This window comes from Urocitellus parryii, chromosome 10, assembly GCF_045843805.1.
Source record: "Urocitellus parryii isolate mUroPar1 chromosome 10, mUroPar1.hap1, whole genome shotgun sequence".
Lineage (NCBI taxonomy): Eukaryota > Metazoa > Chordata > Mammalia > Rodentia > Sciuridae > Urocitellus > Urocitellus parryii.
Genome location: NC_135540.1, coordinates 138,988,863 through 139,006,524, shown reverse-complemented (window position 1 = coordinate 139,006,524; position 17,662 = coordinate 138,988,863). Strand labels below are relative to the sequence as shown.

The 17,662-nt window shown below is 51.2% G+C and overlaps 1 protein-coding gene across 1 annotated transcript in view; it reads right to left on the bottom strand.

The window, feature by feature from the left end:
- The window catches only part of Wdr1 (WD repeat domain 1), a 40,746-nt gene extending 25,645 nt beyond the window's left edge, over positions 1-15,101 (bottom strand). The window contains exons 1-4 of the mRNA XM_026402887.2: positions 14,896-15,101; positions 14,404-14,525; positions 4,895-4,985; positions 68-215 (exon numbers count right to left, since the gene is read on the bottom strand). Of these exons, the coding sequence (XP_026258672.1) occupies positions 68-215; positions 4,895-4,985; positions 14,404-14,525; positions 14,896-14,911 (377 nt within the window). The 5' untranslated portion in view covers positions 14,912-15,101. The remainder of the gene's footprint in view (positions 1-67; positions 216-4,894; positions 4,986-14,403; positions 14,526-14,895) is intronic.
- Positions 15,102-17,662: the final 2,561 nt, after the last annotated feature.

The window sequence follows — 17,662 nt, the reverse complement described above, 5'->3', positions numbered from 1 at the left end:
GCTCCTCCCCTTGGGACAAGCTGTGGTAGAAGCCACGGGAATGGAGGGATTGAGGTGAGCAACTCACTTCTCCCTTCCTTCCCCGACCACGGCGATCCTCTTACTGTCTTCAGTCCAAGCAATGTCCTTGATCTTCCCGGCAAAAGGCTGGTACTCATACTTGAGTAGGTGTTCCTTCTGTGTGGTATCCCAGATCCTCAATTTCCCAGAGACATCTAGGGACACAGATGAGCAGGGTGAGCCAACCCTTCTTCAGCAGCAGCTCTGGTTTCTCCAGCCTAGTTCTAGAGGCTGTGTGTGCCTGGCCTAGGCACCTAGCCAGTCCTAAGTCAAGCCATCACTTGCAAAGGGATGTCATGTGGGGTCTCTGCATTTCGCTTGGACACCATACCCTGTTTAGGTAACAGAAAAGCCCAGGGACACACAGAATATGCTCTGAAACAGTTCTGCTTTATGAATGAGGGCATCCAAATGGTGCTCAGGCCTCAGACCACCAAGTCCACTCAGAACAGGACTCCACTCTGGAACAGCACCACTGTACCTCTCCGGTGTGCTCCGCCAGGGAGACGGCAGCCCCACTTATCACACATGCACATGAACCATCCCATTCCTAGGATCTGGGGCAGAGAAAGATGCTCTCACAAGACGGCCACGGCAGAAGCAATGAATGAATGGGAGCTGTGTTCAGAATGTTGAGCCAGTTCTGCCGTCAGCGCAGCACCAGCAGTGGACACAACCATGATGCTACCAGTAAGCAAAAGTCCCAACACACGCTTCCCAAATCAGCAAGCAGTGTTGGCTGCAGGAAGAAATAATAGCACTTCACACTAAATTTTTCTCGTGCTACTGGGTATTGAACTCGAGGGTGATCTACCACTGAGCTTCATTCCCAGCTTTTATTTTTGTTTTAAGAGAGGGTCTTAAGCTGCCAAGGCTGACCTTGAACTTGCAATGGATCTTTCTGCCTAAGGCTCCCAAGTAGCTGGGATTACAGACATGCTCCACTGTGTCTGGCTATTCTGTTAAGGCCTTAGAACCTATGCCTCATCCTTCAAGCAGGTAGGCATAGCTTCTCTGGGGGGACTCCAGGCCACTGCAGTGAGCCTGGACAAACTCAGCAGCAGGTTCCAGTAAAAAGCGCTTCCGTTTCTTTCTCCCACACTAAGGGAGTGCAGAGCAGAAGCAGTGTAGGGCAACTATTATGCGCCTGGTCTTGGGAGCCAGTGCTGGATCCAAATTCAACCTCGGCTAAGTGTGAGCTCTGTGGGCCTCAAACAAGTCATGAGGGCTCTTTGTGGTCCTACCTACTACAGGAAAAAGAATACTGTCATCACTCAGGGATGCTGAAACTAACATGTGAAGTCCTAGTCCCCAGTGAGTACATGCTATGAGTTTACTGTGGCTTTGCAGAAAGACCCTTCCCCATGTGCAAACAGAGCCAGCGCCTAGACACAGCAGGGCAGTGATATCTGCAGATGCATGGGGGAACACATGGGGGGCCTCTGTCACCTCTGGATGGGGTTCAGGAAGAAAGGCTGGCATGCTGCCAAGGGGTGTTCCAGAGACAACTGACCTGCTTAGTTAAGTCCCCTTGCTAATAAACAGGCTGGGAATGGTCAGGGATGTAGGGGTGGAGCCAGCAGAATTGGCAGCACTGGAGAGGACAAGCCTGCACAACCTCACACATACATACCTTCACCCATGCTTACCACAGCCACATGTTCTGCTGTGCTTGGGCACATTCAGGGGCTATGCTGCCCCACAGGGAAGATGATGCTCAACAGGACAGGGCAGAGGGTGTCCCAGCACGTCACAGGACAGGGCCCAGCTTTTCCATCTCCTAGGCTCACAGACCTGCTGCTGATCCTCCTGCTAGCTGCAGCTCCATTCCCTGACTGGCATCCTCCCCCATCAGATGATTGGCCTCACGTATTAACTAGGCCTTGCTTGTTTATTTCGTTCTTTCCAGAAGCAGCTGGGGCAGAGACAGGGAGCCTGGGGATCAGGCACCGAGGCCTGAATCTGATGGGCCTAGGCCCACAGCAGTGGTCAAACCTTGACCCACACAGGCCAAGTATCTGCCCTGCAGAGGGCCTTGGAGGAAAAGCACAGTGAAAGAGGCATACCTGCAATGGTCTATTGGCTGAGATAAGACCAGGCAGAGAAATTACACAGTGTAGGAGATAGTGGTGTCAGGGAAGAGCTCCTTCCCCAGCAGGCTATGGTCCATACCTGGATGAGGAGCTAGCTGAGGGAAATAGCTGTCATTTTCCCCTGGTACTGGGGTTAGAACCCAGGCATATTCTATGTCAAAGCTAGATCTCCATCCCCTTTACAAAAAAAAAAAAAAAAAAAATTTGAGATGGTCTCACTAAGTTTGCCTGGGCAGTCCTGAAAACCCACACTCCTCTTGCCTCGTCTCCCAAGTAACTGGGATTATAGGTATGTGTCACCATATCCAGTAACTGTGCTTGGTGTATCTGCATTATCCCTACACTCCACAAGTGCCACGGTACACAGCCACTCAGCAAATACCATGGGATGGAGCAGTGGGCAGGGCCAGCTTTCCAGTCCCTAAGGAGATCTCAGCAACTCTTTCATCTCTGGGCAGTCAGCTCTTCCTCTAGAAAGCCTTCCCTGGGCATAGGGCGAAACCAGGTATCTTGCCTTGAGGCCACTGCTGCACTCCAAGGGCTATCTGGGCATCACTGCCCAGATGCCAAGGGGCCTGCAAGAAATGGCAGACCAACATCAAAGCTACCCCTGAGGAAGTTGCTGAAAAGAGAATGGAGGCTGCCCCGGAAATGATCCTGCACTCCAAGGATTACAACATGGGAGTGTGAACTCCCAGAGCTCAAGTCTTATTCAGTGCTGGTAGAAGTCTTCCAGAAGGTTCTGTTCTCCAGCAGCTGTTGACTAACAGCATCTCCTGGCCCCAGAGGGCTGGGGCTTTCTGGGAGTAAGCTGTGGCTTCCCAAGGTACTGGGACTCTAATGCCACACCAGGCACCAGTCTCCACTCACAAGCCAGAGTCTTTCCAGGCCTCCACACTCCAAACCCTCATCCACACTATTTTTAGCCCAGGGCCCTCATCTCTGCAGCAAATGTTCCACTGTAACCCTTAACAGTCACTTTGCTCTACTCAAAGAAATGGATTAAAAATACAAAAATATAATCTCTACCCCAAAACCTTGACTCCTCCATCATGTCTGGATACTTAAAAAAAAAAAAAAAATTACAACCCACTTTTAAGAGGAGAACCTCAAGCTGGGGGTCACTCATTTATGTAGGCCATCTTTTATGCCAGGCTGCTGCACGGTTCTGCATTAGATCTGAAGGCCACTGACGTCTGTCCTGTTGAAAGGCCCCTGGGGATAGGGAGGCCAGGCCTGAGATGACAGGCTCTCTGCTGGGGCAGACAGCGTGGGAGCTGTGCCAAGCTGGGCGGACACCTTCATCAGCCACTTTTCTCTCCTGAGAAAACTTCTCAGAGCACCTGGTATTGGACACAATTTAAAAAGGCACCAGGGTCAAATTTTGAGGCTTAAATGAAGACATTTTGCTGGCAAGCAAGGCCACAACCAGGTGGGGGTGGGTATTGGGCTAAAATAAACTATAGGATTAGAGTAAATTTTAAGATGCAGTCAGAGTAGACCTAAACATAAAAACTATTAAGTGCCTACTCTATCCCAGACTTCTGGCCCAGCTCTTCTTTGTGACCACAGCAGGCTGTCAGCAGCCATTAGCACACAGGTCATCCTGCTTCAGAACAGGATGAAACAGAAACCCCTTCTCTAAAGCATGCCCTTGCTTCAGTGATGAATAAAATGGTCACCCTGGTGTCAGGTACCCACTCATGTAAGACCTGGGCTAGGTACCATGGCACATGTTGCTTCTTTGGATCCTCCTGCCCTTTAAGGAGGCACTCAGTGCCCCAGCTTAAGAACAGAAAACCAAGGACCAGGAAGCCAAGCTGAATAACTGCCTGCAGAAGTAATAAGGGGAGAGCCTGGGTCCCTCAACCCTGCAGGCCACCATGACCCACATAAAGAGCTGCAGGGAGTGGTCACATGTCACCACGCACAGTGTGAGGGTGGTGCAGACAAAATGGCTATAGCACCTGAAAATCCTGGTCCTCTCTCTCCTGGTTGGGTAATTCAGAATTCCCTCCCAACTGTCACTTTCCAGCAATGCTGATGAAGCCCACATCAGCTCATTCAGATAGCCCTCCCTGGGGCTGAACACAGGCCACAGATATTTGTTGAGTATATGAATGAAGGAATGAGCAAATTAATGAGATATAGAATGTGCCCTCTACCTTCTGTGCCTCCCTTTCTCATCTGTAAAGGGCTAAACTCTACCTCAAAGAGTTTGACCAGGTAAATGAGTAAAACTCCCAAAAAATGCAAAGATCCTCATACCCCCTTCCTTTGGCCCAGCCCCCTACTGAGCCATACAGAAAGCCAGGCTGGAAAGGGCAAAGGCCAGAACTTGCTCTGAGGCCAGCTGGGAAAGGAGCAATGGATAAGGATGACACAAAACACAGCTACAAAACACACACCACACTCTCACACCCCCTAGCACCAACATATCATGATGTAACGACCAACAGAGGCCTGGGGACAATCACACAGAAATGTTTCTGCTGATCTCAAAATTGGAACCTACTGAAACATTCCAAAATACAACATGTACTTTCTTGAACAAAGATTAGGTCTGAAATGGGGCATTTTGGAGGCATAGATGTCCTTGTTGGTTCCAACTAAAACTAATCACCTTGGTTCTCTCACTTCTTAACTAAAATCTGCACACACCCCCCCCCCCCTTCAAGCTGGGAGCAGGACTGGTTCTGAGCCACACCACAAGCATCCAGGAACCATGCTCATTCAGGTACCTCCAGAGGCGATGTAGAAGCCACTGGGTGCGTACTTAGCCACCACAACCTGGTGGGCGTGCTCTGTGTAGATGTCCGCAACAGCTGGGTTCTGTAGGGAGAAGAGCACAGTCAGTGGAAGGAACAGAGGCCAACAGCTCCCTTCCCTCCAAATTCACCTATGAACACCTTTAAGAGTAACAGAGGGGAAATCCTGGAGTACTCCCATTTGCCCGCCCACCTTTCTTGAGTTTAGGTAAATCTTCTTTCATCTGCTTTTGTGTAATTTCCACAACACATAAATATACTTGTAGAGTGTGCATTTGTACCGAGTTTGATTAAAAAAGAATCCTGAAACTAGCTTCTTCCTGTTTGTGGGGAGCTATGAGCAGATGCAGCATTTGGCTATGCTCATTCAGGTACCTCCAGAGGTGATGTAGAAGCCACTGGGTGCGTACTCTCCTGAAGTCGCCACTGCCAGGGAGTACCCATCCTACCCAGGTCACCCCTGTGTCTGGTGTCATCTAGGGCAGCTCCTGGCTCTGAGCTTGGAGCCATCTGTCAGAACCCTTGGCTTGGGAAGACATGCTGATTCCCCACGTTCCCGTGCTTCTTTGAGGCACTACCAAAGGCTGGCTGGACTTTGTGGCAAGGATGGGGCCAGTACTAGGGACTAGGAGCATCTTCAATATTCAGCAACAAGGTGTGAACAAGTGGTTGCCTGTCCTGCATCTCTCTATACCCACAATGGCTGTTCTCAGGTTCCACTGGCACTTGCTTCAGGGAAGGAGCAGAGAGGTAGCTTTCTAGAGTCTCTGGCTCCTGATGTCAGCTCTCTGTATACCAGAAATCCCTGGAAAAGAGGCAGCTTCCTACCCCAGAAGACACAGCAAGTCCACAGGGGAGGAAACAGGATGCCATAATCCCCTCCCTTCTCCCTTTTACCCAACAACTTCCCAGGGGCTTGTCCATTCAGGCAGGCCTTCACCCCAAAGACTGAGATGGCCCTAACCTACAGCCCAACCAACACTTGGCACCTTCTGCCATGCTCATGTGACTTCTGCCTCTCTGAGCACTGTTCCCTTGCCAGCCACAAGGCACTTTGCATCCACTATCCCAATTTAAGCAGCATCTTCTCAAGGAAGCTCCCAAGGTGGCCCCTCCTGGTTCTTCCATGCCTCCAAGGCATTAGCACATTCCTGAGACATTTATCTCTTTACCTCATGGCTTTTAGCAAGTAACATGTGCTCAGTAAAGGAGCAGCAGCTGGCTATGTCCGACTTTTGGGGAGGAAAAAAGTTCACGTTAAGACTTAACAGCATTATTTGGTATATGTGATTCATAACTTAATCCACTTTGAAATAAACATTTTCGAGTAAAATAGAGATATAGAGTATCCAAAGAAGTCATTATGAATGGCAAATAAGCATACGAACAGGGGCTCAATGTCATTAATCTTGGGAAATCAAAACCAAAACTATACCAGTACACACCCGCTAGTATCAGTAAAATTAAAAAGACCAACATCACTGCATGCTGGCAAGGATGAAGGGGTGAGGGGATGTTCAGACAATGCTGTGGAAACACAAAATCTTAGTTGCAAACGATTCAGCTGCACAGGTTGTTCACACACACCCTACACCCAAACAACAGCCCTGCTCTCAGGGTATCTCCACAAGGAATGAAAGCCATATCTGCAGAAAGACTAAGACAGAAAGCAGACAATCAGGGCAGAATGATTGCTGGGAGCCAAGAGGGTTTTTCTTCCTGACTGTAGCCAGTCGTGAGACTAGATAAGACTCCTCAGGACTCAAGCTGTTCACTTTGTCTATTATCACATCCTTATGGAGGCCAAGATGCCCAGTGTCCACCTTCCATCTGCCTAACCCAACCCCACCTGCTCAGACTGGTCCTCTGACATGATTCAAGTTCCCTCACAGAGCATGTGGCTGACCCCAAGACACTAGCTCAGTGTCCATTCCAGCTGACTGAGGGCCCTGCACTCACAGAGGGAGCTCACCAGACTCTACAGATGACCAAGCCAATCCCGAGGGCAGTGACCTCCTCCCTAGGCTGCACTACCCTCCAAGGGTGGGGTCCCCTCGGAAAGGAAGGGCATCCAGGAATGGAAGATGACTAGGCAGGGGCCACTGGAGGAAGTCCTACCCCTGAAATTCCATCCCCTAAATGGCCAGGGTGTTTGCAGACATGGTGTGTGGAGCCCCACAGGGCACAGAATCCCGCGCGGCCAGATGAATCACTCACTCACTCTCCTTTGTATTCCACATACAACTGGGTCAGCTATGGGGTGAGAGACTCCAAATTACAGATAATGACTTACATCTGAGTCATCCAGCCTCCTCCCACCCTCCTCAGCTCACAGTGGGAGGCCGTTACTATGCCAGGAAGGTGGCACACTTCCCCTGCCCCCAGTGTGTCACTCTGGGTGTGAGGCCCAATCCAAACTCGCTGACAGCCCATGTCCTTGCCCTGCAGATGCCCTCCCCAATCCCCCACCCCACCCCAGGGTCTCCTGTTGTCCTGAAGACAGAATTCAGGTGAGCAGCCCATGTGTGGAGGAGTCCTGGAGTGAAGAGGTGAGTTGGGAGGAAAGCCACTGCAGGAGCAGGGACGTGCAGTTACCACTGTGGGTATGTCTCCTCGGTGAGGGGATACGACCCACCTCCCAAGTCCCTCTCCAGCGCCCCTATAGGCTGAATGGGCTCAAGCAATTCCAAAACTCAGGATTACAGGCAGAAAGCAGGGAGCCCAGGCACAAGAGGCCCAGTGGACCTCGACCAAGGGACTGCCCAGTCTCCACTAGCTCCCGAGCATTTCCTTTTCCCACCCACTCCCAATTCAGTTTTCCTGTCCCTCTTGAGGACACGCGACAGTGGCTTTCTAGCCATTCCCTCTACTTCCCTCAGTCTGTCTTTTGACACCTCTAATACTCCTCCCACCCCCCCTCACATGGATGTCCTGTCTGTACCGCAGTCCTCTCTTCCCTGGGAATCCTGTCAAACAGGAGAAGCTGGAAAGACTCCCCCTACACCTTCAGTCTGTCCTGCAAACAAGCACACAGCTGTGCACAACTCAGTCATGCTCTACCCAAGGGAGCACCCAGCCTAGCCACCCCTGCAGCTTCCAAGGTTCTCTTGCCTTGGGTGTTCTTAGTCTCAAGCAGTGAGAAATAGATGGGGGGGGGGGGTGGCCAGGTCAGAGGTAGGGGTAACCGACAGGCCAGCTGTGATGGCCCAGGGTCCCACAGCTTGGCTTGCTCAATTCCTAGCTCGAAGTGACACTGACAGAACATGGTCCAATGTTGGACAGGTCTCCCAACCAAAATGTTGAAACAGGCAGACAAGCACTACAAATGGGGCCTCTGTGCACTTTAGTTGCTGAGGGCACCAGGGAGCCCACAGTGGAAACCTTGGGCTTCTAGCAGTGCCAACCTGGGCAACAAGAACACACACTTCCAGGCCTGAGAGCAGATCCTGCTGGGCTGGGCCTATGTGCTAAACGTATGTGCAGTGCAGGGCCCTGCTGACCAAGGCCAAAATCTGAATCGCTGCAGAAACACAGCTCCAAAGAAGCGAGATAAACCTTTGCACTTTCAGAAGAGATCTCATACCTAGGGAAGGCTGAACCCAAAGGCTCAGCTCTTGGCTGCACTGTCCCACAGACAGATCTTGAAAAGTGCAACTTGTTCCTTTTCTCAAAGAATTACCCAACACCTGCCCTGTGCCAGCCCTGGAGGCCCAGCCTGTGTGGATGGCCGTGTGATCCCTGAGTGCATCAGTATCTCTCATGGACTACCAAGACAGTATCACCTCACTTCTGCCCGCACTTGTCTACCCAGCCAGGACATTACTGAGTAGTCACCTAGGAAGTCTTAGGGACAGCTAAAGGGTTCAAGTCCTAGCATCTTCCCCCAGTGTCAGTATCCTCACCTGGAAAAAGATGAATGGCAGCCCACATCCAACAGACCCTAAGGTGAAGGCAGAGAGCATACCTGCTGTGAGAGCTGACTCGGCTACACCTCATGCTGCCCATAGTAACATGCTCCCTACTTGTTCTTCCAGGTACGAACACAGAAGAGAATGAGGCAAGTACAAGTGCCAGGATACCCTGCATGCAATGCACTGACCTGCCCTAAGAGGCACGGGGTAGTGAATGGCAGTGCTCCTGCAGCTCAGCAGCTGACCAGAGAGGTAGGGCTAGGGACGGAATACAGAGGTGAGATGGCCCTTTTATACGTCCTTCAGGAAGAAGTGACAAGCAAGCCAGCAAAGCTGGGAACCTGGAGACATTTCTTGGGCAAAGGGCACATTGCCTGGCTCTTAGATGGGACAGAGGAAGAAAGGGCCCTCCCCAGGGTGAAGGACACAGAAGGATTCCTCTGTGCAACCTGAGCCAGTGCGGCTTCCACAGAATGGCCCACAGGACTCTCTCCCCACTGCCTGAAGAGGGAGGCTGCAACCTTTTTTTTTTTAACCTCAAAGATGGTTGTGATATCACTCCCCTGTCCTCCCCCACAGGAAAGAAACACATCAAGGCCACTCTACAGGAGTCCTGGATGAGAATCCCAGCGCTATTTCCTCAAAGATGCTGTGTCTCAAACCTCTTCCCTGAGAACTCTTTCTCAGCCCCCAAGACCCAACAGTAATGTGCTGCTCCTCCAGCAGCTCCTTACTACCCTGCTGCATGGCTGGCTCTTCTCTCATGTTCTCAAAGCTCTGGTGATTCTTGCAAAGTGCTTTAATCTGGTGTCAGAACGTCATTTATCGGGGTTCTCAAAAGGAGCACACTGGCATTTTGGGTCCAATAATTCTGTTAGAGGATGATTCTCCGTGTTGTAGGATGTTTAACGGTATCTTTGGCTTCTACCCACTAGATACCAGTAGCACAAAAATGTCTTCAAACATTGCCAAACAGCTCACAGGGAGATGAGGGTGGGGGCAAAACCCACCCCTCCTGAGAGCCAGTGATTAGTCTCAGCCCTTGGCTTACAGGCATGGTTCACCAGGGCGTTGAGTACCAGGAACCAAGGGATGGCTGCGCCCACCCACGAGTCCATCATGCATTCACCTGGGAGCAACTTCCAAACTTGTCTCCCTGCCTCAAGCCTGCCACTGCAAGCTTGATCTTACCACTTGTCTGCCTACCTTTTCTAAGGGCTCCAGTGCTCTCCAGCACAGGGCTGCCTACCCCACCACCAACACTATCTGCTCACAGACCACCCCAGCCTCATCAGATGCTGTTCCCAACTCAAAAGTGAGTTCCCTTATTAGAAGGGGAAGTCCTTCTAATAAAGACACACATGAGCAGAGACTTAGGGAGGGAGGAGGGAGCAAGAGCTGTAGTCACCTAAGGGAGACTATCCAGGCAAGGGCAAGCAATAGTTCTGAGAAGGATTCCCAACTCAACAGCCACTGCTTCCCCTCACTGGTCAGGGGGTGAGGCTGAAGGCTCTCTTGGGGTTCCTGGCTCCAGAGGATGCGTGTGCCCGGGGGATCAGCACACCATTTCCTTCTGCTGCCTGAACTCATTTAATTCCTTCCCACTACAGTGTGCTCTGTGCGGCTAAGGCTTCTAACCTCACCTCTCCTTGCAAGTATAAGACCAGACAAGGGACCTAAGTCTTCAAGCTCTGTCCCATTACCCACACGTGCAGGGACATACAATGGGTCCTTCTGCATGGACAGGTAGCAGATCATGCCAAGTGAAACCTGGTGTGTTCAACAACTTCCAAACTGGTCTACATCTTGCTCAAGAAATTAAGTTCACCGACACAGAACCTGGCTACAAAGCAATGTCAAACTATTACAAACACTTCACTCCTTAAAATTCAATTTTATAGACATAATTTCCTCAAATGTGTATTTTAATTCCAGAATCTAGGAACTGGACACTTTAAAAAAAAAGTCAGTCCCACACTTGCCAGCATGGCAGAACTGTCAGAAAGTTTGTTTTCAGGAGCAAGTGGAGTGATCCTGGCATAAATCACCATGAGGTTCTTCCACAGCCCCTGGAGTAAGCCTCTGGTGTCTGCACAGGTCAGACAAGGCAGGGGCAACATGGGCCTCAAGGTAGTAGTGTCTAAGGACCTTGCAGCCAAGAAGGAACCTCCACAGACCTGAGTAGACACCAGCCCACGGGACACCTTCATGAAGCCCTCTGCATGCACCAATATCCCCTCCTTGGGTTGCTTCTTGCCAAGCAAGTAGCCCATGCTGCTCACTGCAACCTTACTCCAGGAGCTCTCTCTTGGGACAATTAGTTCCTAGATAGATGGCCACTATCACACCACTACATTACTATAACCCTGGAGAGAATTTCTCCTTTAAGTGAGGCATGGGATGTGTTGAAAAAGATAAAAAAAATCCCTTCATTTAGCAAGTGCCATTATGTTGGGTTCACAAATCAACAAAATAAATGATAGGTAGTTCTCAGTAGAAAGTTGACAAGAGTTCTCTCCAGTGAGTTTAAAAGATGGGTTCCACAAAAACCTAGGTCCAGCCACCTAAATTAACAGAACTTTACCTCGACTCAGTCAGGAAAAGCTTGGTACTTCAACCAACTGTAACTTTTGAGCAACTGCCTGTGCCAGACACTCTTCCAGGGTGAGGACATACTGTGTCTGAAATGGGGAAAGCCCTGCTTTCCTGAGGCCAATGTCTAGATGGGACCAAAGGCAGGCATCTAGTTACAGGGGGCAGTGGTCTACCTGCCACTTACTGTAACAGAGGAGTGTGTAGAAATGCTAATTAGGGGTAACCCTTCTAATAAAGATACATATGAACAGAGACTTTGGGAGGAAGGGAGGAGGGAGCAAGACCACAGTTACCTGAGGGAGAACATCCAGGCAAGGGCAAGCAATAGTTCTAAAAAGGATGTGGAGCATGTCCAAGAAGCAAGCAGGACTGGAGCTGCCAGAGGGGATGAGGAGGCCTCCTCTACTGAAGAACTCTAGCTTTCACTCAGAAAGCAAGGCCACTGGAGAGTAAGCACCAAGGAGACTTGATCCCATGTGCCTGAACACAATGCCAGCTCATGTTAAGAGCCGACTACTGGGCAGCAAGGGTGGAAGCTGGGAGAATTGTCTGGCCAGTTTCAGGTTCTTCTGGGCAATAATCCAGGTGGGAGAAGATGGTAGTGTGAATGCAGATAGAAGTAGAAGACTGCTAATTTGTCAGAATTCTGCAGATACTTTTAATGCAGAGCCAGCTGGACCTGGAGAATCAACTGTGGTGGGGCAGGAAGTGGGGGACACAGTGGAGTTCCAGGTCACAAGCTTTAACTGCTGGAGGGATGAAGTCACTTTCTTGGGGTCAGGGGGAGCACGTACAAAACTCAAAAAGTGGCTTGGGGTATATTGAGTGTGATATGCCAACTAGATATCTCAATCTCCCATGATCTTCCTTTTCCCTAAGCTTGTATTCTAAGCAGACCATCTTTCTTCCTATACCCTGAATGTTCATGAGAATCCATACCTCACTTTTCTCCAGAGATACTCTGCCCCAATAAAAATCTTTACCCTCTTTTACTTGAAGACCAGCTGCCCACCGAACAACCAAGTGCCTTACAACATCCAGTACAGGGAGGGATGTAGTAGTGGCAGGCAGCTCATGCTGTTTAAGCACTACAGGAACTTAAAAACTAGGTAGGAAGGGAAGGGGATGTGCCTTCAGTTGGGAATGGTGAGCCCTGGAGAGAGGTGTGAATGAGGACCTCAGAAAGCATAGGCAGAAGAGGCTTCATTGGGCTAAGTCCTTGCAAAGGGGCACTCATCCCTGGCCTCTACCACCTGGCTGGGCAGGATCCTCTATGCAATAACAGGCCACGTGGGAGGGACACCAGCATAATAGTAGCCAGGGTTACTCCATGCAGTTCTAGATGGAAGTGAATAGACTGCAATGATATTGGGAGGTGATCTTGGGGACCAAGCCAAATACTGTTCCACATCCCTGAAAATACTTTAGTGCACCTTTACTACCAAACTACTGAGTGCCTGCTTGAGGCCACTTCAATTTTACCTTCTCCAAATCCAGAACTTCATTCCAAGTTTTTTTTTTTTTTTCCTTTTCTTTTTTGGTACCAGGGATTGAACACAAAGGTGGTTAACCACTTAGCCACACCCCCAGGCCTTTTTTGTATTTTAATTAAAGACAGGGTCTCACTGAGTTGTTTGGGGCCTTGCTAAGTTGCTGAGGCTGGCTTTGAACTCACAATCCTCCTGCCTCAGCTTCCCGAGTTACTGGGATTACAGGCGTGCAACATAGTGCCCAGTCCATTTTAAGTTTTTGATGACTATTCCCCAGCTCTGAGCATGGCAGAGACAGCTTTCTATGAATCCACGTGACTAGCAAGGTGTTAGCATCTTCAAGGCAGGTTCACTCCCACCCACCTCATCATTTGAGGTGCCCAGCAATCATTGGCAGGCAGAATCCACTGACAGAGCTCCATCTTCAGTAGAAGAACATCCATAACAGGATGGCTTACCCAGGAAGAAAAGGACATAGCCAGCACCACCTCAAACCAAGAAGTAGTCTCTGCTCTTACACACATGGAAACAGGCCCACAGATCCCCTGCTTTCCCACAGGCAGCTAGCTGTAAGGTTAAGGGCCTATGATGAGCCACAACCTTGACCCGCCAAAGGTACCTAACAGCAGAGATTGAGTTGAAGCCAACATCTCTGGTGAGCAAATCAGTCAAACCCAACCTTATCAATCCCACACCTAAACACAGCACAGAAACCCTCCCAAATGGCCTTGCTGGCTCCTCCTGCTTCTACTCAGGGTTTCACCTCCCAGGCTGAGTATGGGAGAAGCAATCCTGGAAGTGGGTTTTTTTTTTTTTTTTTTTTTAAACAAACAGATTGGGTTATTTCAATACAGAGAAAAAACCATGAATTTGCAAGGACTTCCCTAGCTAGCTCTAGAAGGATTTTCAGCCTGGGTACAAGGTGCCTGCAGAGGATGATTCATGGGAATAAACTGGTTCCTGTTTTCACCGAGTCTCAGATGGGTAGCGGCAGATCAGAATGAAGTCCAGAGGACTGGGTGTGTTAGTCTGGGCTCGGTGCACTGGGAAATGAAGGGCATTAATATGATTCTGCGTAAGGGCCATTTACCCAGTGCTCAATGTGTGCCAGGCATGGCTGGCCTTGAGGACTATCAGCTCATTCAGTGTCAGCCCCAAGGAGTCAGAGGAAGTGTGTGTGTGGGGGGAGGGGGCCATCACCTCAATTTTGCAAATGAGAAAACTGAGCTCAGAGAAGCCCAAGTCACCCAATCACCAGGGATCAAGCCCATAAGGGTCTGTCTGATCCCTCAATCTAGGGCCTCAGTTTCCCCATCAAAACAAGGGGGCCTGGGGGCTCCTGAGGTGCGGCTCCAAAGCTGAGGGGGCGTGGCGACCTCCCCCACCCCAGGCCACGGGGCGGGAAGACTAAAAGAATTCACCTACTCCTCAGGAAGGGCGCAGGGGCAGGGACCGAACCAGGACGGGTGGGGTGCGGGGTACTCACGTCGATGTTCCTCAGGATGACACACTTGCCATTGGTGTACAGAAAATTGTTGCCCTTAGGGTCGCCGCCGAGGATTTTGGAAACGCCCCTCTCCACCTGGGGGAGGCTGGCGAACACCTTCTCTGTGGAGACACGAAGCACAGGAAGTGTGAGAGGCGGCCCCTGCCGCAGCCCGGGACCCAGCGGAGGGTCCCAGGGAGTAGAGGGGGCCCCCGAACCGGCCGAGGCCGGTCACCTGTTGCCTGTCGCGGGAGGGGCGGCCGCCACTTTCGAGGAGCGCAGGGGCTGGCGCGACTTCCTGGTCCATGTCCGGGGCAGGCCCTCCGAGGCGCGGGCTCCGCCGCCTGGCCCGCAACGCCAACTTCGGGCGGCCGGGGCTGGGGGCGCCGGCCCGCACCCCGGGCGGCTGGGCGCGCCGCCGACCCGCACCCTCCCCGCCGCCGGGCGCCGAGGCCGGCAGCCGCGCCCGCCCGGGGCCCAGCGCGCACTCACTGATCTCGTACGGCATCCTCGCCCACTTGTTACCGCGCCGTGCTCGCCGAGAGCTTGCGGGGCCCGCCGCGCCGCGAGTCACACCTGGCCGAGGCCGAGGCCGAGTCCGAGTCCGGAGACTGGGACCGGGCGGAAGGCGGCGCCGGGCGTGCCGGGCGCGGAGGGGGCGGTCCGAAGCCAGGCTCCGGGGCCGGCTCGCGCCTGCCCTGCGCGCTGCCGCTGCGGCGCCCAACCCGGAAGCGCGGCCCCGCGCGCGGCTCGCCCCCAGCTTTGACCATATATAGTCAAGCGCTCGGCTCGGCAGCTGCGGCCTCCGGAGCATGCGCGGGCTGCCGCGCCCCTCCTCCGGGCCCACCCCGGAAGTGACGTCCCACAGCGGCTGCGGCCCTGTGAAAAGGCGGCGCGGGGGCCCAGGCGCTCTCAGAAGGGTGTCTGGAGTGGGAAGGTGCGGGTTCTCGGGGCGGAAAGCTGGGAGGGTACTAGCTGCTGCTCTTGAAGGGGGCGAAGCGCGGAAGGCTTGGGCACAGCGGGTCGGTGGTGGGAGCGGGTCCGGGTCTTTTTCGGGTTCTTGGGGTGGGCTCTCCCCAAATTTGAGGTTGGCGGCGCCGGGCGTTCCCGAGCCGGCAGCCTTCTGATTTTTGCAGAAGTCTTGAAACCCGTGCTGGTTTTGCAAACAGGGTACTTCTTTCTTTTCGGGTATGACTAATCTCGTTTTCTGAAAAGTTAAGATGGCTGTGAGGAAAACGAAGGCACCAGCTTCGGCCTCTCGGGAGCTGGTGAATTTCGTGCGTGTGTCAAGCTCTATTGAATTCGACGGGGCGACTGCAAAGCAAACGTGGCTTAATCGTTCCCAAACTTGAAGGGATGTACTTCTAGTTCCCTGCTCCTTGAGAATTTCTTAAAAGCCAAGAAATTAAGGGCCGAAAGGATGTGGGTGCTAAGAAAACCGGGGGTTGTTGCCTAAAAAGGCGAGAGAAAAAGAACTCCCTCTTAAGTCTGCAGAGGGAAAAACCAAGTCCCCCGAAGCACTGCGGCTTCGAACCTTGACTTTAGCCCCCATCCGCACCCACCCTCCTTAAAGTGAAGACCTCTTAGTCACTTGAGGATACTTAAAGTCCCACACCCATGCTAGGAAACCTGGCAGTGATCCTCATTGTTCCTCAAGCTGCTGAATCCTGTTGGTTGTACTTGAAGCTGTATCCATCTTCACTTGCTACCTGGTCTGCTGGGTACTGCTGCAGAATCCAGCCCTCACCTGGGCCTTGGTCACACGAGTTTCCACCTGTACCTCATTGTTCTCTAGGGTGCCTGAGCTATCTCTTAAAAATGACTTAAATATGTAGGGGCTCCAAGTTCTATGAAGCAAACTGAAGATTTTAAACAGTCCATCAGGGTCTGATGGGACTCAGGGTTGCCTCTGACTACTACTCTTGGGGTCCCTTCGTCCTCTTTGCACTGACATCAGTATCTTTGTTGCAGGAACATCCCAGGCATGTTCCTGTTCCCAGACCCTCTGATAGTTTCCTACTTGAAACTTTCTGCCTAGGGGATCTACCTGGGTGACTTTCTGGAGTACTTCATCACTGACTTTTATCCTGATCACCTTACTTTAAACTTCAGCCTTTAAACAAATATCTGTAGCTCTATAGCAATCATATGTCCTCCAAAGCAGACCTATTACTGGCCCTCCTTTCCCTGTGATAATTTGTTGGCTGGAACATAATTTAGGTGTTAAGATCTTAATACCTATTGGAAGAAGGAAATGGATTCCAGGTGAATTGTGCTGAGTGATCTCTTGTGTAATGAGAGCAAACAAATATCTAGCTCTATAGCAATCACCTGTTCTCCATACTTGCTGGATCATAACCAAGGCTCAAATGGATGACCCCCACTTCCCACCAACCATTCTTGAGGAAAAGCAAAAGTGCCTCTCTGAACTGAAAGGTCCTAGGAGTGTTAAGGCTGTACAAAATGAGATTCCTGAAACATAGTCCTCATACAATTGTACTGGTCCTGAGAAACCAGCTCTTGATTAGACCTAAGTGAGGCTGTTAAAGCAAGTATTGTAACTATGCCCACTCCTAGTACACTTTGGTTCCTTAGATTTCCTCATAGTTTTCCTTCTTTAAGCTCTTGGGAGTGGGTAGCCTTCATGTGTATGTATAAAGCCTTGTCGGAGTTGACGCTGCAACCACAACGCAAAAATTGACTCAAACATTTGAAAGCCTGACAGGATGGTGGGCTTTATGGCTTATTTCAGCTTAACTAGGAAGTTGCATGTCAGAGCTCCAGAATACTTGGATATGGGGGCAGCTGTTAGCTACAGAAATCACTTAAGTATCTAGAGAACATTTGGCGGGCAATTTGTTGGGCTTGAAAGGAGGCAGCGGGGCATTTGCCTGATAGGGAGAAGCCAGGGAGACCTGGGTTGCCTCAGGGGTGGGGGTTCTAACACCTCAATAAAGCCCCTGAGGCCAGTCTATTGGGTTTACTGTAGTATCCTCTCAAACCTTGAATACATCCTTTAGTATCTTTATGGTTGGTATTGACATTCAAGTGACTTTCAGCTCTGAACCCGCCTGGCCACTTTTCTACCCACTTCTGTAACCAAGTGCCTGGCATCTCAGTGGACCAAAACTCAGGTTGAGATCAAACTTTACCTTTTAACTTATTGCTGTAGATGTCTGTGGAAGGTCCCCACAGTGATCACTGTCCTGTGTCCATTTGTATTGGCCGAAACCTCACACACCCCACTCTCCCTGCCACG